Raw genomic sequence first — 24930 nt, forward strand, 5'->3', positions numbered from 1 at the left:
AGTATAGATTTTTTTTTGTTTAATTTCTCAGTTGTTTGTAGTTTTGGAGGTCAACAGGGTTTTTAGTTAAGCGTGATTTATTCCAGTATTTATTTCTGAGATGGATTTTTTGCTTGGTTTCCTTAGTAAGCCGTGGAGCAGATTTAGTTATCCTGATAGAGCAGGTAGGAGCATGATACAAGGGTTTACAATACATCTTTCTCAGGCTTTTAAAAGGCAAGTCTTGTGCATTCTAAAAGTTCAAGTAACCTGTATTAATCTATTCAAATTGCATTTTATACACAATTTCAAGGTGCCACCCACTGCTTTAAGAAGTAGTATGCATGTCACTTATTTCCTTTTTCTCCTTGAAACTAACACTCCAGACTTAAGTGTTAGCTAAATGTTTCAAAACTTGGACTGCATACGAGTATGTCCTCCTGTTTGTTGTTTGTAGACTTTTCAAGGCTGAGCACCATCGCATCTTGTTAAACTTAAAGGACTCCTTTATTTATAGTAGTGATGGGCAAAGTGTGGATAAACTTCAGATGCCTTTGTATTTTGGGCTTGTGGCAGTTAATAAAATGCTGCATTTGTTCAGTGTCTTTAAAAGGTCTATCCCTTCTGAAGTATTATATTTTTCTGGACGTATTCACATTGCAGTCTTGTATCATTTTTTTGTTGGATGATGATGTGGTTGGAGAGGCTAAGCAGGGTATTTTATCCTGCTAAGCACTCTGTGAGCTACCACAAGGTGGCCCATGCAGTCCACTGGCACCGAAAGGTTGGATACAAAAGCAGTCCTTGAAAGGGATTTTTTATCTTTGGGGATACTAGATGCCCAGCTTGCCCTGCCTGAGACCTGAACTTTGTCATAGAAAAATTAATTTTTACTGTGAGACTGCTAACACAGCTGGCCTCAAGTCTGTGTATTGGATTTTACTTATCTTACTAGTAGTTACTCAGCCAAAATGATTTCTGAACTGTGTATATATTTATGTGCAGTGAGCCTTACACATTTTTCAACCAGAAAAGGGTATCCTTTAAGTTTAATCCTTTCTCTAAGAAGATGATTTCTGAATTTTCTATTAGAATCTCGAGCACATTGAATATGTGTAGGCAGCTAAGATATTTATACCAGTCAAAGCAAAAACGTCAGACAAGCAAAATAGCTGCTCATTTCTGTCTTGGCGAAAGTCGAGAATTGATTAAAGATACTTTTTTCTTTTTTTTTCCTCTCAAAAAATACTATAAAATTCTAGAATATGGATTTCCTAAGTACTGAAAGAAAATTAAATGACATGGAGATTGGCGTTTTATGTCATAATATTCATTTACCCTAGCTTTTTTCCATGTCTGTTTACTACTTCTGAAACTGTCAATTTGCTTATTCATCACAGTCGTCCCAGCCCTACTTTGTTTGTAGATAAAGTAAATTACATTTATCAGTACTTGGTATAATTCCTGGAATTTAACTCAAGAAACTTGAATTTCACTTTTTTTTTATTGTAACTCTATGTCCCTGCCAGTGACTAAGCTAACATGTTTGCTATTACTGGGCATTTGCAACACCTTGGGTTGCATCAAAGGCTTTGACGTAGCCAAGATGGTCACTCTGAATTTAGCGACCATTGCCCATGGCTTTAATGACTTTAATGTTCTTTTGAATGTGTACAAGGTTAAGGAGTCTGTATCTGCATTTGATAAAGCCAAATTGGTTTGCATTAAGGGCCTAGAGGTTTCTTGTGTCTGTATTAATGAGCCTGGATGTAATGCACTCCATATCCTTACACATCAGATTGGTGAGACTGATTTGCCTGGACTAGTAGTAGGACTGCCCTTCTGCAGTGTGGGGTAACAGTGTTAGTCCTTTAGCATCAAGTATGTAACTTTTGGAGAGTCTGATATTAAAAAGGGTAAGGAGAGGCTCAGCCAGGCTGTGTTTAGCACTGATAAATTATGAATCCTGTTATCAGGGTCCATGAAAGTGGAAACTCCTCTATATATGACCAATACAACCTGGTCTGTTGTCATTTGGAAATTTGGGAGATAAGAATAAATGATAGGCTGCGCATGATAAAGTTGGAGCTAAATTGACAATCCTGTTATCAGGGCGCATGAAAGTAATAATAACTCTAGATATGACCAGTACAACCTGGTCTGTGGTACTTTAAGGGGGAGAAGGGAGATAGGGAGAATAAAGCACAGGATGAGCATGAATAAAGTTGGAGCTAAATTTGATTGTTAGGCTATGGACTACTACCTTGGGATTAAAATTAGTTCTAAGTTGGACTGAGAGGATATTTGTGTGTTATGTCATAGCTTCCTGACATGGTTGAAAAAGGATTTATTGTTACCTTTGGTGGAAATGGCTACTCTGAATCTGTACTCTGCTTTACAGTTTCTAGTAGATTGTTTAAGATTTTTGCTAGCCTGTTTAAGGTGCCTTTTTGAGATGAAGGAGATGGTGATGTATTGTATGAATTGATTATCTTCTTTCATTTTAAGTTTATTAATACAGGTATCCCACCATAAGGGTTTGTTAAATTTCCTGCTTTCTTTGGTGCAGGTAAGGATGAATTTTCAGTGCAGCTGTTTAGATATAAGTAGAAATGAAAGGTGTGGGTTGGCAGCTTTTGCGATAGGGTCAGTAGGTGGAGAGTCACTTAGGGATTAATTTGGGCATTTGTATATTGTAAAAGGTTTTCTTTTGGGATATCCCCTAATACAATGTTATTTGCAGTGGGGATACCACCAATTTTTAAGAAGGTAATGGATTTTTGATCAAGGTTTACTGGGGGATTGGGCGCATGGTCGAATGCACTACGGAGCCACGATAGTATTGAGTATATCCGGGCCTTTAGTGGGAAAGCTGGCTGTTTGAGTGAGTTGGTATTAGGTTCAGGGGTAAGCACTAGGCAGTCACTTTTCAGACCCACTACAGGCCTAGCCACACACAAAAATATATTCAAATGTTCCATCCTGCATCAAGAAGAGTAAGACAAGATAGATCAGGGGGAGGATTTGAGGCTGCCCATCCATTTAGCTAGGTTTATCTTGAAGGTGGCAAGGGTGTTACTTTATTTTACATGATGTGAAAAGTTGTTCTACAGTTGAGGGATACATTAAGATATGAATCTATTATGCCAGTGTGTCATATTTATCTGTTCAGGAGCAATCCAGTGCTGATAAAATGTGTCAACATATAAAAATAGCAGTTTGAAACATTTATTGCTATCAATAAATCCAGTCGTTTACAAAGTTTTTGCATGGATTTATATCAGAAGGAACTTTCAACTTGGTACAGTGTTTCGAACTGCTATTTTTATATGTTGACACATTTTATCAGCCTTGGATTGCTCCTGTATTTTTTTCTTTTATTATACAGTGTTTTTTTAAGTAATAGGAACATTTATTCCGTGGTCACATTTGTTTTGTTGATATTTATCTGTTGTTGAAGGTTTAGTTCTTTAAGCCAGATGGCCGAGGTACCATTTGTTCTGTGAAGGAAATGGAGGTCAAAGAGGGTTGGATTGTTCATGACTCAAAAGGCCAGATATGTGTCCCCATGGAGGAGTCTATAAAAGACAGTATAGGGAGGGGGCTGCTGTCTGATCTAACAACTAAGATTTTTGGAGTGACTGATCTTTTCAGTTATGAATCTCTGAAGTCTGTCATGTTGAGCCATACATAGAAAAATACATGCAAGAAAGTGTATTATATTAAACGATGTGTCTGAGATATGAGCAAAGGAACATTAACACAACTTTAAATCTAGTGAAGATGCCTTTGCAGAGGCATGATGGAAGAATTAGCAACAAGAGTGCCTAAGTCTCTCACAACAGTGTTTTATTGGTGGGGGTGTTTGTCATCTGCGTCATATGTGGGAATATTTTGTTTACCAAAATTAACTATGCTACATTTTTTGACCTGAAAAAATTATCCGTAGCGAACAGTAATGGGGTACTTAGATATATTCAGTTTAACCTCAACATTTAGATATTCTAGGTAGAGATCATATGGGATTTGCCATGATATAGCGGGATCCCTGATAAATACTTACATGCCCCCACATTTATAAGTGGGACTAAAGGTATAATAGGTGCTAAACCCTGGTAAAGGAGTGTATTAACTGCAGTAAAACTAAGTGTCTGTACAGATATGGGATGTACTCAGTCATTGTTTGGACTGCAAGCATTAGGTAAATCCAAGTTGATGTCATCAAGTATAGAATTTACTGTGCTGAAATATCAAGGAGATGGATTCTGCCTAAAAAACAACACTATGGGGGCAACAAAAACATTTGCCATTATATGAGAGCCATACTGAAAGATATGCAAGACATCCATGGTGAAGTGGGTAGACCTTTTGACCATCTCCTTCCAAGCCAATACTTGCTTGGATCCATTTGAAAACAGCACCAGCTACTAAGGCTGTTTGCTTTTCATTGAGGAGTGACTGCCCAGTCTCAGACCAGTACATGCCAAGTTCCTTAATATTCCTTTGAATGGAGCATTCCTTTCATCCTAACATAAGCTTACCACCAGGATGTATTCCTTATTTACTGGGGTTTGTGGACCTAAATGTCCTACTTACATTAGGATCCCCTGTCCAGAAAGACTGCATACTCCTACCTTATTCTTATTCATCAAGTGTGGAGTCTGTGTGTTTAACTATGCAGTCATGTGTTACCCAAATACTGCCAGAGGTGGGTGTAGAGTTTGAAGACTTTAAGGGTTTAGGTTTGCTGTTTTGCCTACTCCGGGGGGGGGGGGGGGGGGTTTGGGAGAGATAGTATGGGAACTGAATGTGTGTGTGTGTGTGTGTGTGTGTGTGTGTCTGCTTGCTTGCTTGCGTGTGTTATAGCATGACTTAAATTCTGAGCTTTCTTAATCTGTTACCTTGGATACATGGTTGGAGATATCTTAACAACCTCCTCATAACTTAGGGAGTTGGTGGTATTTTGTGCATGGTGATTGTACTGCTTACCAAGTGAATAAGTACCTGCGTCTGTCATCGACTTTGTAAACTTACCAGTATTAGCTATGTCGTGATGGATAACTATAGTGGGTTATTGGTAAGCATGCAACAGTTGATAGACTGCCTCCAGCTGCCAAGTGCAAGCAGGCTGCCCACAGAAGGGGTAGGACAAGACTGTGGTCTCATACTGTCCAGTGAGGATAAAAAAGAGGTAGCTACTGGGATCAGTATGGATTGTTGTATATGTGCCATAGACTGTACCAGGCAATTGGATTAAAAGTCTATAATGTCTGTGGTACATTATAATTTCAGCTTGAGAGGTTGACTGCACCGACTAATGAGAAGCATGCTACATTCTAACAACCAGAGTAGTATCTATACAGACTGCAGAACATTTTTTGAGATTCTGTATTTTAGCATATCACTTTCAATTTACTACTTTGTCTTTTGGACTTTTTCACAGCATATAAAGACGGTTTCACAGAGCACTTGGCCCATATCATAATATTCTATAGATGGCATGGTATCCACATCTGTAATCGCAAGGACTATTTCCTTATTCTGGCCACTCAGTTCAAAAGAGACTCTCTGACTTTCACTTCAGTATCAACATTTTTGTCAACCTGAGATTTACTTTTAACTTCAAGAAATCCAGTCTACAACCCACTGAATTTCTAGTATTACTGAGATGTCTTTTGGAATACTTTCAGTATGATGGCTTTTCTCCCACAGGGAAAAAATCAAGTACTTCACAGACTACTTTCTATCCCCCCCCCCCCCAACAAATGCACAGATTACTTCAAGTGGGATTCTAAAAGCATGGCATTCACAATCCAAATGGTTCCTTTTGCCGCTCACCATATTAGGAAAATTCAAGGGTTTCCAAAATCTATTATTTTACAATACTGGCATAAGAAACTGAGTACAGATAAGACAGTTGTAATGATGGAGTTTTGAAGAAGCTGAGAATTGAGAAGGTGAGATAGAAGGGAAAATATCTGAACAGGTTAACAGCTTCAGGTGTCTGGGAGGGGTAGTTGAGGAAAGGGGAAGTCTGAATGAAGAGGTCAAAGCTAGAATCAGAGGGGCTGTAGCCAACTGGCACAGTGTGTCAAGTGTAATATATGACAGAAGAATGCAAAATAAGCTGAAAGGTAAGGTGCATTAAACAGTGGTGCGACCAGTACTACTGTATGGTACAGAAACTTGGGCAGTAAAGACAGAGCAGTTAAGGAGGCTAGAGGTAATGGAGATGAAGTGCCTGAGATGGGTGGGAGGATGCACACTGCGGGACATACAAAAAAGTGAGGACATAAGAGCAGAAGCCAGAGTAGCACCAATTGCAGAAAAGGTCAAACAGAATAGATTACAGTGGTTTGAACACCTGTGCAGAAAAGCAGAAGACAGTCTAGTGAAGACGATTTGGGATAGACAGTAAGATGACAAGATGAAATAAGGTCATCCAGCAAAGAGTTGGTCGGATTGTGTGAATGACGACCTGCAACAGTCAGGCATGAGTGTCGAAGAAGGCAAGAGAGTGGCTTTGAATAGAGAGAGGTGGCAACAGTTGACACAACACCTTGACCCCATGTAGAAAATGGGTTAAAGGGAGTTGATGATAACTGTCATCCTTTGTCCATCCCAGTCCCTCATGCCTTTTATGAAGAAAGAATTGTCTTGGCAGATCATCCAGATATGTCAACCCAGTAGTCCCCCCCCCCCCCTTCAAAGGGTCTAAACAGATGCCTCGAACCTTGCTTGGGGAGTGTATTTAAAGGGTTTCCGAGTTCAGGGAGTCTAGTCAAAAAAGAAAGGAATGGGCTCAGTACCAAGCCTTAGGGACTCCGCTAGTGACTGGCCTCTTGCTGGAGGTTGTCTCACCTATTTTGACCTCCCAGGACTTATCAGTAAGCCAGTTTGGTTGATTAAAAGAGTTTATACCTAAATTAGTGAGCTTGTCTATAATGCCTGAGTGGGGTGTTGTATCAAAAGCCTTCGTTAGGGCAGTCTTACATTTATTCAGTGCTTTGGTGACCCTCTCAAAAAAGTCCACCAGATTTAAAAGTCATGAACTTCCTTTAACAAAGCCGAATTGTGATGGGTGCTGTGTTTGCAAGTTACCTGTGTCCTAATTTATTACTTCAATGGTAATTCTTTCCATGGTCTTGCATTTGAGGCTGGTAAGACTTATGGGCCTGTAGTTACCCGGATCAGTGGTAGGACCTCCTTTGTACAGAGGCATAACTATAGCCATCTTCCATTCCTTAGGTAAAAAAACGGATTGAAGGCTCCAACTGAAAAGTGATTCAAGTGAACCAGAGAGGTCATGTTTCATGCTGTTTATTAAACATCCTGGGATATTATCAGGGCCCATCAGTGTAGTGCTTTTGTCTTTAGAAAGTGCATTGATATCCAAACAGAGTGAGTGGACATGGCTTCCACAGGTGCTGTGAACTGGAAGACTCCAGCATGGTGTGCAAGAGAGACCAATATATTCTTTTTCTTCCTGCTGAGTAAGTTTGCTGAGTGCCTGCTAGGCCAGTACTGTGGCCCTTTGTGCAGGGTAGGTGCCTGGCACCAGCTTACCAGGATGATGAGTAATGCCACAGTCATCACCTATTCTAGTGAGCAGTGCTGGCATTGGTACAACAATTTGCAATGCCACCATCCTGAAATTGGCAGTGGGCAGTAAATGACAGGGAGAGTCAGATGTATCCTGTGATCATTTTTTGCTCTTGTTATCTCATGTTCAGCATGCTCAACATGTGTGCATGCTTTGTTTTACAGATGGCTGGATGTCATTCAAGGAAAGAGAGACTCATCTGGTGGATGTGCTGCGTGTGCCTTGTGTGCCTGTTCAATGTACTGCTACACTCGTATGAGTATATCATATCTGTGTATAAATATATTTTTCTTGTTCTTCAGCAGATCTAGTTGTGGTAAAGTAGTGATGGTCACCTTGGCCTCTGCCATCCAGTGCCTCTGGTGCTGTGTTGACAGTAGTTATCAAGTTTGCCACTCAGCAGGGGACAAAGGTCATCCTGTTGAAGGTGACGTGGACAGATTACTGGTGACCTGCATAGCTAGTTCTCAAGAGAAGGGCATAGGCTCCTCTTCTGACAGTGGTAGCCAAGAGGGGATCTCCAGTAGTGTCAGATCTCAGTTGTCACATAGTCTTGCATGTCATTTTCTGAGGTTTGTGTGTGTCAAGATGTGCCTACAACTGGATGCCTGCCATTGCACCACTGAGTACTTTTGGGCATGACTTGTCAAGTCACAAGACCAGCAAGCCTCAACCACTGAACCTTGGAGGGGGGGGGGGGGGGGTGCAGCCTTCCAATGGCATCAGCCATGGATCTGACTTATGGCTGGGTGCATTAAAAACTAGGCCAGCCTGACAATTGTCCATGGACCCCGGTCTTATCCATATCCATTTTTTCCTCTCTGTTGCATTTCCCCTTATCGTGTTCATTGTCAAACGGTTTCTTTGCTTTATACGTTGTGTTGCATGTTGTGAGGGTATTCCTCTTGCTTGTGTAATGGCCTGTCAATGTTATTGATATTGACATTTGGGTATTTCAATTTATGAGCGTACACCCATATATATGGGAGTAGTTTGTTTGGTCGAAACTCTCAAATGTCAACATCTGTTTGATTAGTAAAGCAGATGATTGAGAGGTATGCAAGATTAGCACTCTCCATGGTTGGGAAATATACCCCTTCCCCAGGATTGTGCAGTACTGGAATTAGCAGGGAGCTTGCCCCCCGCAAAAAAAAAAAAAATGTTTTTGTCCTTTTTTAACTTTTCATTTGCTTGCAGCAAAGCCATGTGAAGGACCATTGCTGTACCTTTTCATGAAGTATGCAGTTTAGCACACATTAAGTCAAATATGTTACAAATGGAAAAAAAGACAAAGATGACATTTCCTTTTCACTTTCTGTTATTGCAGGCCTTGGCTCTGATTGAGCTCTACAATGCTCCAGAGGGACGATACAAGCAGGATGTCTATTTGCTTCCTAAGAAAATGGGTAAGCCTTTGAGGTAGTGAATCTGTATATTTTTGGATGTACTGAAACATAAATCTGACTTATTGTAAGTCTTCTGCAGAGCTTAATTGTAGGCATTTCCTCTTGTACAAATTTTAAAAGTTTCTATTGCTTCTATAGAAAAAGGTACGGGTTCCTGTTATCAATGCTTGCTGTGACATCACATTAGAAGGCCGTGCGTAGTTCTGTACTGCTGTTGTCACAGTTCTGAAGTGTTAGTGAGGTAGACAGTTAAAGTAGGGTCACCATTAGAAAGGTCTCTGCTGCCTGGTAGAAGAGCACGTTGTGAAACAGCACTGTGTAAGTGACAACCGCTGGATATGAACACAAGTTTGAGACTGCTGCTTTGGAAATTTCCTAGTGTAAGGACTGGCAGAATAGTTCCTTGTGTGGTCCCAAGCCATTTCCAAATGGACTGCTGAGAGAGTCAGAGGCCATACATCTCTGTCCTCCTCCTTTGCTTCCTTTGAATTGCTGTCATTCTTGACAAGTTCTCCATTGATCAAGGAGGAACTCCTCTTTATACTGACTAACAAACAAAAAGGGGCTCATACACGGTTTCCCTAACAACTGGCTTGGAGTGATATATCCTCAGATGATTAAATTGCCTTTACCTCATTTTAGAATTCAGAGCTTACTAGCACCTAACCAGGTCTCTTGGAGTAGTCCTCAAGTCCATTAGTGCTGGTTCCACTCAAATCCATGCCGTCTTCTCAGCAGGAGGCTGCTGCATCCATTGGTCCCAAAAGAACGGTCTAAGTGTTCAATACATGTTATCTGATAGAGATGTTTGAAAAGAGCTGTCTTTGTAGGAGTGGGAGGTGTACCTTAGAGAACATGGGCTTAGCACTAGGATCTGTGCATGCATCTCTAGAGTATGTTGCACCTCCAGCTTCCACTTTGCTTGGTGCTTATATTTCACACTTGACGTTTATAACATAGACCACCACTGCAGTGGCCTAAGCTGTATGGGCTTTACCCCATGCACTGGCCAGCTTTACAGAGTTTTGGTTGCCTTCCATGCACTCCAGATGCCACAAGAAATTCATACAAAAGACAGATGGAGTTCAAAAAGCTTCAGAGCTTTTTTGATGCCAAAATGAGTGCTTCGGGCAGCCCTGTGAATCTGTCATTCAGCTAGTGATCCTTCAAGAGCTTGGCAGATAAGTCCCTGTAGGGTTCTTATTTAATTCTAATTTTATGTGGAAATCTTGTGTGTTTTTCTGTCTAAATATTATCTTTTGCTACAAAACAAAGTGATTGAGACTGTCTATGCATATATGGAGGGAGTTTTAGTGTGGGCACTTGTGTAAACCTTTTGGTGAGATAAAGTTATGTTGACTAAAAATTATTTCATGTGTTAAATTTTGTGTGTTGGGGACATAATATTGTGGATGTGGGGAGCTATTAGTGGTTTACTTACCTGAGAATCACTTTTTCCCTTCCAGTCACTGTACCAACTTGCATAGACTCCTCTACCAACCTTTCTCACGTCTTCCTCTGCTTACAGGTGGAGAAGCCTTCTGTCTCCACCATTGCACCTACCCCTGAATGCAAAAAGAAGAAACTTGTTGAGGAGTCTTTCGGGGTCAAATCAGTTCTGAATTTACCTCAGTTGCCAGTGGATGACTGCTGTGGCAGTTTGTTGTTCCTCCACACACCATCCCTTTTCCCTCACTTTTCTTAGTCTAGCCTTCCCAGACACAAAAGACCTGGAGATAGCCATGCCCTCTGTTGGTCTAGTGATGCCTTTAGTAAGGGAGAACCATGTTCCTTGGTGTCAGGGGAAGGGATAGGCAAAGGGTCTTCACTTGGCTGGGATAAGGATGAGTAGAAAACTGGGTCCAGTGTACCTAAATGTCAGACTTTATTTTCTTTTTTTTTTTCATATGAAGAATGTGCTTAGTGAGGAAAAACTTCCAGTCTCTTGTCTGCTTCCTTGGACAGTGCAGATTTAGTGGGATTTGCTAAGGAACATATTTCTGCCTTTTCACAGCCTTCTGAAAATTCATTTAAGAAAAGTAGAGAGTTTCCTTCATTCTGATAGGATGTTTCAGTCCAAAGAGCAGACATTGCAGGAGTTGGGTTGCACCTCAGGAAATTCTTATTTTGAACATTCTGTTTCTGAGGAACGTATAGTCAGGTTTCCCTGCTGAAGAGATTTCTTTCACTGATATTTTATTTACTATGAAATATATTTTAAGTGGGATCAAAATGAGATTCCTATAGCACAGAAAATGTATTATGACTGGTTATAGATGACAAACAAGCTGGTAAAACGCAAGTACAACGAATGACAAACAAGTGAAAATAAGTCCGAAAGTCCAAGGTAGATCATGTGCCGTTTGGTGCTGTGCATTTTAAAACTGTTGCACTAACTGGGTATTTACTTCTGAGGAAGTTACCATACTTTTGGTGATGAAAAGTGTTTCAAGTTGTAAATAAACTTTTTTACGTTTAAAACCTTGTTCTACCTTGGACTTTCGGACTTATTTTCACTTGTTTGTCATTCGTTATGACTGGTTACAGTTATAGATGAGTACATAAGGTACCCCACATACAAATAAGTACCTCTTTTCTAACCCTAAAGCAGATGCATCAGTGATATCTCTTTCTAAATCTGCTTCTGCTAAACAGGTTACAGCTAATAACCCCATTCCTTCTGGCAAAGCTGAGAAAACCAATGGATAAGATAGAGAAAAAAATGTTTTTTCTAGTGCTTTAACTTTCAGGATTTTAAACTGTCACACTTATATGTTGAAGATTATGCAAAAGTTAATGGTTACATTTCCTTTGTCTGAGGTGATGACTTCATTAAATGCTTCTGTGACTACTGTTTCTTAGGTGACTAAACATATTTTAAAGTGTAATAATGTTGCTTTTGACTCTTCCTACATAGTTGCTCTATCTGGATCACTTTTGAGGAGATTTGCTTGGCTTTACTCTCAAAGTCTTCCTAATGGTGATAAATCTGAAATGTTAAATTCTCCTTTGGATAGAGAGAGAATGGCCCTTCTGCAGCTGAGATGCTTAAGAAGTGTGATGAAAGGGGAAACTAATTCAAAGAGCGAGTTAAATTTTTAAACCCTTGTTTATCAAAACAAATCTTTCCTCCACCTCAGCCCCTTTTGGTTAGAAGAGAAAATTAAAGATTTGTAAACTTATCATAACAGTAGAGGTTCTAATAGATCACCATTGCAGCAGCTGTCCCTCCATCCCAACCACTTTTTCTGGCTGGTGTTTTTTCTTGTTGCCAGGGTGCGAATCATCATTTTTTGTTTTATTGTTTGCTTTGTTTTCTAGCTTAAGTTTCTCAGGTTTTTGTCTCCTTGTTAAGCAAAAGAGTGGCCTGAAGCTTCTTGCTCTCCAGCCGCCTTTTATATGAAGACCCACATGAGCACCTGGTAATTGCCGCACATAGAAGGCATCCAAAGCTTTGTGAAGCTGTCCATTGCAGGGGTAAAACCCATATACCTTAGGCTATTGCAATGATCTATTAGAACATTTACTGTTATGGTAAGTTTAGTTACACAAGTGTACTTTGCTTGTCATGCTAGAAGAATTAAACCCCCCTTCCTTTGAAGATAGATGTAAAGGAAAGCTACCGTACCCTTACCATGTTTTGAGAGGAGGACTGTGAAGATCCAGAGGTCCTTGTCAGTAAGATGGAAGAGAATGACTAGATGACCTCCCAAAGCTCCTGTTCCTGCCCTCTTGACCTCTCTCTCTTTGGAGAGAGGTTTTTGAAGTCCATTATTTGGACTTATATTTTTTCTGCCCACTCAGCAAAAACTTCTTGCACTGATAATGATGATGAATAAGAACCTCTGGGTCATACCATTTGCAAAGCCTGTCTTGAAGGATACTGGTTATGCAGCCAATTGTCCTCTGCCTCCTCTGTCAAGAAGACTGATGCCTTCTACATGACGTTGATGCTGAGGCCTTGAGTGAACTGGAATGACATTGCGACCAGGCAGTTTAAGGTAGATTCCTTCTTTTCAGAGATTTGTAACTAAAAATATCAGTGACTTCAAAATCTTAGTTACCATGGGAGACTGGTGGCTTTCTCTGTGCTCAATCTCTAAGACTCCCACTTCTAGATCTGTGTCTAGCCTTTCGTGCCATGAAAGATCCTACCCTATTTGACTACCTATTCCTTCACAGAACTAATGGTACATCAAATTCTCTGTTAAAGGAGCTAAACCTATATCAGCAGATAAGACATGTTGATTCATATCCCCACATATCTGTCAACTCTGGAACAAACTTCCAGTACATGTCAAGCAGAGTAACACCCTTGCCACTGTCAAGGTAAACCTAAATAATTGGATGTGCAGGCTCAAATTCTCTCCCATTCTGTCTTTTCTTGCCCTCCTTGAGACTACAGGAAATTTTGCATATTTTTTTTATTTTCTAGTGTTCTAATGGTCTGCAGACTGATTGCCTAGTACTTACTTATGAACCTATTTCTGCAGAGGTCCCATAGACCATAGTACTTTTCTACCTTACCATTTGATAAGTGTTGTGAAGCTTTCAGTTGGATTGGGCAAGATAATTTACTTTTCTGCCATTTTGGTACTCTGTTCATTTAATTTGTCTCTGATGTCTGGGTTCCAGTCCACTGTATTGTAAATGACACTGCAAAAGCTGTAGGACCTTCTTGGGTCTTGGGTCAACGCTTTGTTTTCATGCAGCACACTAATTTTGGCTGTAATGATGATATGATTACGGTAACATGCTGAGGAATATGGCTAACCTGGTTCATACAATTCAGATTCTCCTTCTTTACAGATGAGCTAAAGCATTATATCCCACATTCCACCTTCTGTCAGGTCACCCACATTCCACCTTCTGTCAGGTCATTTCTGGAATGGCCTCAAAAGGCTTGTCCTAGGGAATGCACAGCATTCACTAATTTTTGCTGCAGTCATAGGGCCACTGTGAGATGTGCGTGGCTCCCACTCTGGAAGAGAGGATCCCTAAGTGTTTACCTTACCTATCACCTGACTGAGTGATTTGAGCCTGGGTCCATCCCATAGCCCTACAATGGATTTAAGTGGGTAATCAGAGAATGGATGAGTTTGCTAAACATTGCCAAAAATGTTTAAATGCTTTCAAGATTGCATTTAAATTTAAAAATCTGCTCTCGAAGTGGAAGGAAGCATACATGACAGTTCTGGACATTTTACATGACCGGTTTGTACTCATTTATCATATACTTTATAGTACTGGTCTTCTGTTTTATTATCATGTTTTTCAACACTATGTTTTTCTGTGGTTTATTTATAATGTTACTATTTTTGAAAATGTATTAAGAGTTCAAGAAGTCATATGTCCACAAGCTTAATGGGTACCTTCATTTTGTTAACATATTAGGCTGCTCCTATTTTGAATTTGTATGTTTCATTTGCTTTCTGTTTTCTGCTATCAGATGAGTATGTTGCAAGTCTTCATCTTCCAACATTTGATGCACATCTAACAGAGCTCACAGATGAACAAGCAAAATATCTGGGCTTGAATAAAAATGGTCCCTTTAAGCCAAACTACTACAGGTAATTGTACTTGCTTATCTGTATATGAGTTTTCTTGTGTACTGTTGTAGAATTTGTGTTTAGCCTATAGCCCAGTCATGTTTTGAATCTATAGTACATTATGGATTTCATCGTTATAGTACCTTACTGGGATAAACTTTGAGATGAATTAGTGTAAGCACAGGAAAGAAAAAGCTGCAGTTAGTTAAGAAAGTCCTCTCTTGGGGAGGAAGAAAAAGAAGAACAAAAATATACCTTTAGTACAGGTCCTTCATATTATTGCCAGTATTAAAAACTGTCTGAAGGCAAAAGTCCATATGTTTGAGATGTTCAGCCTAGCAATAAGTCCTCAGAAAATAGGATGTCTGCTGAGGGGTGTCAGTAGCCCCACGCCTGTCAGCAGTGGCCTAAAGCCTCACCCCATTTTTTTCAGGTTGCACTAGCATAAACTAGAGCTGAGTCCCAAAACTGAAATGAATAAAAAATATAAATGAATAGCAACAGTCAGTCTAAAATTGAAATTATTTGTGTATATTAAAATTATAAATAAGTATTTAAATAAGAACAGCATATGTAAGTGTAAAAGCAGATGTGTCTGAAGTACATATTGTACTGCAGTTATGGCCCAGCATCGGAAGAAGGACAAATTTAAGTGCCTTTCATTTTTGTTATGCATAGACCGATCCGTGATCAATAATGACACGTATAGCATCAGATGCAGTAATATACTCTGTGCAGCAACACAATTCTTTATAGTACATAAAGCTTTAGTTGTTTCAGTGTATTATAGGATGAAAAGAAAAAATGTGTAGGATATGAAATATAACAGCTTTGAAAGCTGATCACAAGCAAAGTGCATTGCTGTTCCTCTAAAAGTCTTTAAAAGATGTACGATTTTCACTGCCACACACACACAAAAGTCTTGCACCATGCAGTGTATGTAGTACATCTTTTAAAGCTGATTTAGCTTCCTGTCACTACTCTCTAGCATCTGCTATTTAAGTTCTAACACTGGCCTATGCATAACAAAAATGAAAGGCACTTAAATTTGTCCTTCTTCCGATGCTGGGCCATAACTGCAGTACAATATGTACTTCAGACACATCTGCTTTTACACTTACATATGCTGTTCTTATTTAAATACTTATTTACTATTGGAACTCCCCTGCTAAATGGCCGAGCCTCTCAGATCCCTGTGCCCTAGATCAGAGTCCAGCCTCGAGGGCATTGGCTCCAAGGTCTTTGGCTCCGAGAGCCTCTGCTGTCCTGGCCGGATCTGAATCCTCGGAGACCTGGAGGTCCTCAGATCCAATCTGATCAAAAACCCCCTCGGATCCAATATGATCAAAAACCCCCTTGAATCTGACAAGCCTGTCTGATCCGTCTGTGGGGTCCTTAGTGCACTCGGATCCAACTAGGCCGTCAGATCTGATGCCTCCCTCACAGCCCATTATTATAATCAATCCTCCGACCCCTTCCAGAGTTTTGGATTCAAGAAAATCCAGTAGGTACTCTCCTAGGGACCACAGACATTCAACCCATTCAGGCCATTCTTCAGTTTCCTCCCAGTCTACTAGGAGTTTGCTCCAGTCTGATATTGGCCAGATGATGAGCTTTCTCAAAGCCCAGATGGAACTAGTCTTGCTTCCATCCCCTAGCCACTTGCCAAGGGGCTGTTCACCCACATCAGAACTCCACTCTTTCCATTCAACTGCTGCAATCTCGGTGCCCCAGGATCAGGGCTTGCCTAAGGAGAGGCCATCGGTGTCAGGTAGTGCTTCCATTCCCATACCACCTGGGTCCCTGGCTGGCTCAACCCCCTTGCCCACGGGGCCGGCATTGCCTCGGACCCAAGAAATCCACAGGGGTCACTGAGGGGGGGAATCTGGTCTGGGGTTTTTGTACCATTCCCTTCCCTTGGGGGCTTCTGCCTTGGATAGCTCAGGACTGATATCATCCAGAGTCATCTGTACTGTGCTGGGGTCTCCCCTCCCACCCCAGTCTATCTTTACTGGCAGGGAGGAGGGTGGTGCTTCTTCCAATCCATCTGCCTTCCGGGCGATAGAGGGGACCATCTCCGGTTAGTCAGCAGCCTCTACCTTGGCTCTGGACGTATTTTGGGTGGCAAATCTTCATCATCAGTCAGGAGTTAGACTTCCCAAGATCACCTTCAGAAGGGCATTACCCCCATAGGGGTTCCCTCCTCCCTCCTCACAGTTCTCCCCAGAGTCCATAGTGGAGGAGCCTCCTCAGAAGAGGATGTGCAGGAGGAGGCACCTGGACTCCTCTCAAGCATCCCTTACTGAGGGCACAGATTCCGGGGAAGGGGACAGGTCCCCCAAGCTACCATTTGAGGAGGTGTCCTTTGAAGACTTACTTGAGATCCTAAAAGAGCAGGGCAGTTGGTCCTCCCCCACTCCATCCTCAGAGGAATCCGTGTTCCTGAAGGCCCATCTTCCTCCTGGGTGTCTCCACCTGCGGATGAGCTAGTCCAGCTCATTGCCAGCAGGGCATTTAAGGAGCCGGACACATTAGAACCAGGCCCCAAGAGGGCAAATAAGTTTCTAAGTCCTCCAAAAGATAAACCTTTCTGGAATAAGGGTGTCCCTGTAGATGCTGTTGTGGTTGCTGCAACCACCAAGAAAGAGCTTGAGGAACAGAGCTCTATGATCCAGCCCCCTAACAGAGAGTTGCGGGCTACTGACCATTTTTGGAAACATGTACACCTCAGCCACCTTCAGACTGAGGAATAAGAATTATATGGCACATTTCACATGACTGCAAAGGGATGTGATATTGGAACTTTCCCTTTCATAGTTGTTACTTCCTGAGAACCTTAAACTGGTCTCTCTGAAGCTCTCCACTTTCACTTCCCTTGCTAATGCCTCAATGAGGTTGATCTCGAATGCAGTCGAGGCCACCTCACGAACAACGGGTACAGGCATTGCTGTTAGGTGTCATACGTGGCTACACCTTTGCGGACAACTTCAAGGTGTCCTTTACCAATGCCCTGTTTGATGGAGCTGCTCTGTTTAGTCCTTCAGTCAAGGAAACACTGACCAACGGTGAGCAGGATGGAAAGGCCTTGTCCGCAATAGGGATCAAGTTTTCTACTCCCCAATGTTCCTTCTCGAAGACTCAGAGGGGTAGTAAAAAGCTATGGTTCTGCAGGATGCAGTCTTCCTTCCAAGATGCTCCACAGGAATCCTCCTCTTCCAGCTGGGGAAGGGGATTTGATGGGAGACGCTGGTCCAAGAGGCAGAGGAGGTCTGCCGAATCAGGGCTTCTGTGAACCCCTCTTGGAGAAACTCCCACAGTGCTCCTGAAGTCCTGCCCGACTGCTCTGCCCTGGAGGCAGTCGGGGGTCATATCTCCTTGCACCACTTGGATTGGGCTACTGTTACCTCAGACCAGTGGGTGCTAAGCATTGTGTCCAGGGAATACTTTTATACCCTTTGATCACCCCCTTCCAATCCAAAAGTCACTTCTGGACATCCCCACCCCGCCAAAGGGGAGTTAGTTCTCACAGAGGTTCAAGACCTCCTGCAGAAAAGAGCCATCCAGAATGTCCCACCAGGACAACAAGGATCTGGTACTTTCGCTTCTTTTTAGTGCCCAAAAAATAGGGGACCTGTGTCCCATTCTGGACCTCAGCAAGTTGAATTTGTTGGTCAAGAAGTCGAAGTTCTGGATGGTCACTTTTCAGTCCATTCTTCCACTTCTGCGCAAGGATGATTGGATGTGTTCGATAGATCTCAAGGATGCACACTATCACATAAAAATTAACAGGTGCTCCAGGAGATTCCTGCACTTCCGGCTGCGTCCAGTCATTACCAGTTCAGAGCCCTGCCCTTCAGTCTTACTTCAGCCCCCTGGGTTGTTCAAATGTATGGCAGTGATAGCAGCCCATCTCCAGCTGCAGGGCTTTCAGGTCTTCCCATACCTGGATGATTGGCTCCTCACATCTCCCACAATGGCTCCTCACACCTCCCACAAAGTATCTCCTATTTCTAGCCACAGATTTCATTCTAAGTCTATGTTGCGATCTGGGCATTACTATCAACCTTCCCAAGTCGCACCTTGCTCTGTGTCAGAGGCTGGAATTCATAAGGGTTCTTCTGGACACTGTGTTGGCGAATGCAGCTCTTTCCCTGTGCAGGGTAGATGTGATCTGGGTGCAAGTTCTTCTCCTCCTAGATCGGGACGGTGTCCCTGCCCACCTGATTCTTGAAGTCCTTGGGTCGATGGTGGCTATTCAGTTGGTTCCCCTTGCCAGATACCACATGCAGGTGCTTCAGTGGACCTTTGCAGTACAGTGGTCTGCTCACCTTCACCCTATGTCCGTGGCAATCGCCAGTGTCACTTAGCATGGTGGCTGCAATCCAAGGATGATCTGCTAGGGAGACCTTTTTGTCTCCCGCAACCCCAAGCCACAGTGACCACAGATGCCTCCCTGTTGGGGTGAGGTTGCATTTTCAGGGAAGGGATGGTCCAAGGCAAGTGGTCCCCCTCTGAGACCAAGTTGCACATCAACGTCTTAGAGGTGACAACTGTCCTACTAGCATTGCAAGCCTTCCAGGGCTGTCTCTCGCTCAGGACAGACAACATGGCGGTAGTCTGGTGCATCAACAAGCAGGGGGGAACACGATCATACCTGCTGTGCAGAGAGGCCATGAGAATGTCGGAATGGGTGATGTCCTCCAGGTGCTTTCTTCTTGCAACACATGTCCCCAGAGATTCCAGCATGCTAGCTGATAAGTTCAGCAGGTCTATCCTGAGTCCCCATAAGTGGTCCCTGAAACAGTCAGTGGCAAGCAGGATTTTCGACTGATGGGGTCTTCCGTGCTGCAATCTGTTTTCATCCCCAGCCAATCACAAATGCAGCAAATACTTTGCCATGATTCCCCCCACTGGGAGAGTCTCCCAGAGATGCTCGGATTCATGTTTGGCTACTGGGACTTCTCTGTACCTGTCCTCCAACGCCCCTTATTCCCAGAGTTTTACAGGAAACCCGTTGCCATTCTCATTACCCCCTTCTGCCCTCATCAGACATAGTTCTCCCTCCTCTGGTCTCACCTGAAATATCCACCTGGATATTAGATCCAGTCCAGGATTTCATCTCCCACCCATGGGGACTTCCTCCTCCCGACCTGATATCCGTGAGGCTGACATCATGGTACCTCCAGTTCCAGTGATTGTCAGTCAGGTTAAGCTGCCTTCTCCGGCGAAGGACATTATTTTGGCATCTCAGAAACCTTCTACTAAAAAGGTTTATTCCAGCAAATGGAAGAGGTTCTGTCTTCGGCTGTATCAGTGGGACATTGATCTCTTTTCCACTCCTGTTCCAGACATTCTGTTGTTCCTTTCCTCTCTGTTCCAGCAAGGAGCGAGCTTCTGGACGATTAAACTTCAACTGGAGGCTATTTCTGTGTGATAGTCCCATGTTTTCTTCTAGGCTCTGCAAGGCCTTTCTTAAAGGGGTGTTCTTGCTCAGGCCTCCTTTCAAAGATCCGTCTCCTCCTTGGGATCTTACTTTGGTACTGCAGTCCCTGACACAACTTCCCTTTGAACCTGCCTCGTAGTGTAATATTAAGTTTCTGCCTTGGAAGACTGTCTTTTTGGTGGCTATTACCTCTGCCAAGAGGGTTTCTGAATTGCAGGCTCTCTGCATAAAACCTCCCTTCATAATTTTTAGGAAGGATAGGGTCTCTGTCAGGAACGATCCTTTATTCATTCCTAAAGTAGCTTCGGAAACTAACCTAATCAGTCTTTTCAACTTTCAGTCTTTTTTCCCAGTTTTTCGAACAAAGGAGCGTATCAGCTACATTGCCTGGAGGTACATAGGCAGTTATGTTTCTATTTGAAGAGGACTGGGGATTTTTGAAAGTCTGATCAGCTTTTCATAGCCTTCTCTCAGGCCAGGAAAGACAGGGCAATTTCCAAAGTTATATAAAGGAACCCTAATAATACATTTAACAAATAATAAAACCTTCTCATACTGCATAGTAATACTATATAGCATAAAAAGCCCTACCAAGGCATAAAATAAATTTCTAAGATAAATCCATAAATTAAATACCTGAATATAAAATCCTACCATACCTATAGTAGATTCATTTAAGTATTTTTTATATATATATAAAATATATGTATATATAATGTATTTTATAAAATTTATCTCATAAAATCCATTTTAAATATATATCATTATTTATTATATATTTATATAGTTATATGGTAGGATTTTATATTCAGGTATTTAATTTATGGTTTTATCTTAGAAATTTATTTTATGCCTTGGTAGGGCTTTTTATGCTATATAGTATTACGCAGTATGAGAAGGTTTTTATTATTTGTTAAAAGTATTGTTAGGGTCCCTAGTTAGTTAATTTGAGACGAAAGTGCTTATTTGTTGTTGAAAAATAAATGTTTGGTGTTTCTGAAGGAGAACGAGTTTGTGTAGTGCCTTGCTCAGCAGTTCCTGCTTTTTGAAGTACTGGTTTACCAGTTTTTGGTTTTGTTTTGTCAATTTCCAAAGTGTCTATTTCACATTGGATAGCTTTTTGTATAGCTCACATTTACGAAAACAATCAGAAGGATCTTCCCTAGCCTATTAAAGCTCAATGTTAAGTTGTCAATCTCGCCTTCATTCTTGCTGGATGGGTTCGGAGCCGATCCTCGGCTCCGACTCGGCTTATACCAAAGCTTGAGAGCTACTTTTACCGGCTCGAGGTAACCCTGTATCCCACAATGCTAGGCGCTAACTACCCAGATCTCGTTTGCTGCTTAGCTGCGAGGTTGCGTTTTTGCCGGCTCTCTGGTAAAAGTTTTTCAAAAGCAGTTTTCTGGTAAGATTTTTCCATTTTATTTTCAGGGTTAGTGTACGTTAATTCCCCTTTACCCTTTTAGAGTAACCTGCCCTTATATAGTTCCTTTTTGGGTCTGTTTTTCTATCCCCTCGGACCCCTTTTTATCAGGCCTTCGGGCCAAGTTTGTACTCTAGTTTTATCTTCTGTTAAATTGTCAGTTTAATTACTTTAATCTTAGTCTTCGATGTGGTGAAGTGACTGGACTAAGTTTTTTCTTTAGTGTGTGTGTGTGTGTGTGTGTGTGTGTGTGTGTGTGTGTGTGTGTGTGTGTTTTTTACACAAGATGTCTAAGGAGTCCAAGGTCTCAGGCTTCAAGAAGTGTGACTCGTGCTGTCAGAAAATGTCTCTGACAGACGGTCACACTTCTTTTGTTTATTGCCTAGGCCCTCTGCACCTGCAGGACTCTTGTTCTGTCTGCCATGCATTCTGTCCAAGAGTCCTGCAGGAACGCAGAAACAAGTTGATTTTGAGAGGCTTGTTGAAGCCCGAAGGTTCCCCGGCCAAGTCCTCATCGGGCAAACCTTCGAAGCCCACTATATCGTCGACTCCGAGTTCAGAGCCTCCGACCAGTGGTGCTACTTCTGCTTCTGCTTCTGCATCAGCTCCAGCTGGAGCCAAGGCTTCAAGAACTCAGTCGGCTCAGATAGTTACGTCGGAGCCGCCTTCGAGTCGTAAGCGCTCCAGGTCCCCTTCTTTGGAGTCAGTCCATTCGGCTCCGAGATCTCCTTTGCTTTCGGAGCGCAGCCATCAGTCCCATTCCTCTCGGTCTTCCAGGCTTTCGGACCATGACCTCGAGAGGGTGGTTAGCAGACTCCTTAAGTCGCAGGCACTGGCCCAGATGCTTCATAGCCCTTCTCAACAGATAGTGGCTATCCCCGTTCCATCGTCGATTCCTCCTCCGACTCTTCCTCTGAGTTCGGAGCTGGAGTTTGTGGGAGCCGTGACCGTCAACACGTCGGAGCCAATACCACCCATTTCGGCTCCGTCGTCGGCTCCGATTTCTTCTATGGTGCCATCTTTGGAGGGATCTGGGCGCCGTGACTCCCTCATCTGCTCCGAGGGGGCGATTGGCATCGGACCCTTGTCCGACCCCGTTCTCCCTCTCGGAGCCTCGGCGTAGGTGAGTTCGGCCCCGACATCGGCCTCGGAGCCATCCCTCTCGGTGCCGGGAGGGGTCCTTATCTCATCGGAGTGGGGACCTTCTTCCCTGCCTGTTAGGGGTGCTTTCGAGGTCATGAGGAGTGTGCTGGTCCCTGTGCCTGCTCCTCGGTCGGCTCCCTCAGCTCCTCCCACTGTAGTGCCTGCTACGGTCTCTACCCATCCTCTCGACCCTGACCGCAGAGATCCTACGCCTCAGGGGCCCCCTTTGGGAGCATCCTCCTCTTCTGAGGCCTCCCCTGATCCGTCAGGGAGCCCCCTTGGAAAAGGAAATGTAAGAGGAAGCATGTGGACTCCCCTGAGTCAGTCACATCTGACACCGACTTGGAAGGGTCCCCACGATCCCCCTCTGAGGATGTCTCTTTTTCTGACATCCTTGAGATCCTCAAGCAGAGGGGGAACTGGTCTGCCCTCAATCCTTCCGAGGACGAGTCGGTCTACCTAGAGGCGTTTGGTTCTCGCCCTTCCACCTCCTGGGTGTCTCCGCCCTTTGACCCCCTTATGGAAGTGGTGGCCAGGAAGGCATGGACGGCCCCTGACTCGTTGGAACCTACCCCACGGAGGCCTTCAAAATTTATCACAGCCCCGTCTGATAAACAGTTTTTGACCAAGGGTGTCCCTGTTGATGCCATGGTGGTGGCAGCAACCACTAAGAAGGAACTTGGCCGATCCTTCAGTACCTATCCATCCTCCTAATAAGGAATCTAGGACCATGGATAGGTACGGCAAGCGGATGTTTTCTTCAGCGACCTTTACCATGCGGTCGCTGAATTACTTATGTCATTTCACCCGCCTACAAAGAGACTTGCTCAAAGAAATGGGTGATACCCTACAGGATCCAACAGCTGCGGGGTCTCGGGACAAAAATCAACTCCCAGCTGGCAACCCTAAACTCGAATAACTCCTCCATGCGGCTTATTTCTTATGCGGCTGATGGGGCGAGTTAGGGCTGCAGGCACAGGCATGGCCTTAAGACGTCATGCCTGGATGCGGCTTTGTAACTTTGCTGACCCCTTTAAGGCGTCCTTCACCAACTCTCCCTTTGGTTCAGCATTGTTTGGACCTCAGGTGAAGGATACTTTGACCAGATGCGAACAAGAAGGCAAGACTCTCTCTGCCATGGGAGTCCGTTTTCCCACCCCATCTAGACCATACCCTAAAGGTCAGAAAGGTGGAAAAATGTGGTTCCGCAAACCACGGGGAGTCACGCTGGACGCACAAGGTGAGTTCCCCTCTAGAGGCAGGGGGGGGACAATAACAGACGCCGCCCCAGGGGCAGAGGGGGTCCGCAGAATCAGGGTAGCAGAGAAGCTGTCTCTGGCCAACCCTTCCAGCATCCCTGAGAAGCTGCCTGGCTGTCCGCCTTCGGAGGCAGTCGGGGGAAGATTATCACTGTACCCAAAAGCCTGGCTTCACCAAAGACAGATGGGTACGGTCGGTCATATCCGAGGGTTACAAAATTCCCTTTGTCCACACCCCAAAACAGCCAACAAGGCCCCTTCCAGATGTTCCACCCGGTCTAAGGGAACAGGCAGTATTAGAAATCTCAAAACTGCTAAGAAAAAGGGCCATCCAATCAGTCCCAGCAGACCAGCAAGGATCCGGAATCTACTCCAAGTTCTTTTTGGTACCAAAAAAGACAGGGGACTGGAGACCAATTTTGGATCTCAGCAGACTGAACAAGTCTGTTCAAAGAACGATGTTCCGGATGGTCACGCTACAGTCCATTCTTCCCTTTTTGGGCCAGGACCATTGGATGTGTTCTATAGACCTTCAGGATGCGTACTACCACATCAAAATGCACAGGCGCTCCAGGAGGTTTCTCCGCTTCCGGCTGGGGGCCAGTCACTACCAATTCAGGGCGCTGCCCTTTGGTCTCACTACAGCCCCCCGAGTGTTCACCAAATGTATGGCAGTGGTTACGGCTCATCTCAGGCATCAAGGATTGCAGGTGTTTCCATATCTGGACGACTGGCTCCTTACCACCACCACCAGGCGTCAACTTATTCAGTCCAGAGATTACACCATTCAGATTTGCGAAGAGCTAGGTATCTCCATAAATTTTGAAAAGTCTGCTTTGTCGCCTTGTCAGTCTATTACCTTCATAGGCGCCATATTAGACACAGTCAAACTATCTGCAAAACTAATGGCACAAAGAGTCTCAGATATTCGTGAACATGTTCATATCCTTCTTCAGAACAAAATTCAGGCCAAGTTTGTACTGAAGACTCTAGGTCTCATGGCGGCTGCCGTTACGTTACTCCCCTTAGCTCGCTTCCACATGCGACTCCTTCAGTGGATGCTCTTCTCTCAGTGGTCCTTCCAGCAGCTCCCGATGTCACACAACATTTTAATAACTCAGTCAT

The 24930-nt window shown here is 43.4% G+C and overlaps 1 protein-coding gene across 7 annotated transcripts in view; it reads left to right on the forward strand.

The window, feature by feature from the left end:
• The window catches only part of AHCYL2 (adenosylhomocysteinase like 2), a 1498752-nt gene that overhangs the window by 1345745 nt on the left and 128077 nt on the right, over positions 1–24930 (forward strand). For 5 of the 7 annotated variants that reach the window (XM_044088837.1, XM_044088831.1, XM_044088832.1 and 2 more), the window contains exons 15-16: positions 8910–8988; positions 14438–14558. In XM_044088837.1, coding sequence (XP_043944772.1) covers positions 8910–8988; positions 14438–14558 — 200 coding nt within the window. Of the gene's footprint in view, positions 1–8909; positions 8989–14437; positions 14563–24930 lie in introns of those variants that run through there. The other 2 variants (XM_044088833.1, XM_044088834.1) reach the window with 1 other exon arrangement.

This window comes from Protopterus annectens, chromosome 11.part0 (assembly GCF_019279795.1).
Source record: "Protopterus annectens isolate FY-2018-M chromosome 11.part0, PAN1.0, whole genome shotgun sequence".
Classification (NCBI taxonomy): domain Eukaryota; kingdom Metazoa; phylum Chordata; order Ceratodontiformes; family Protopteridae; genus Protopterus; species Protopterus annectens.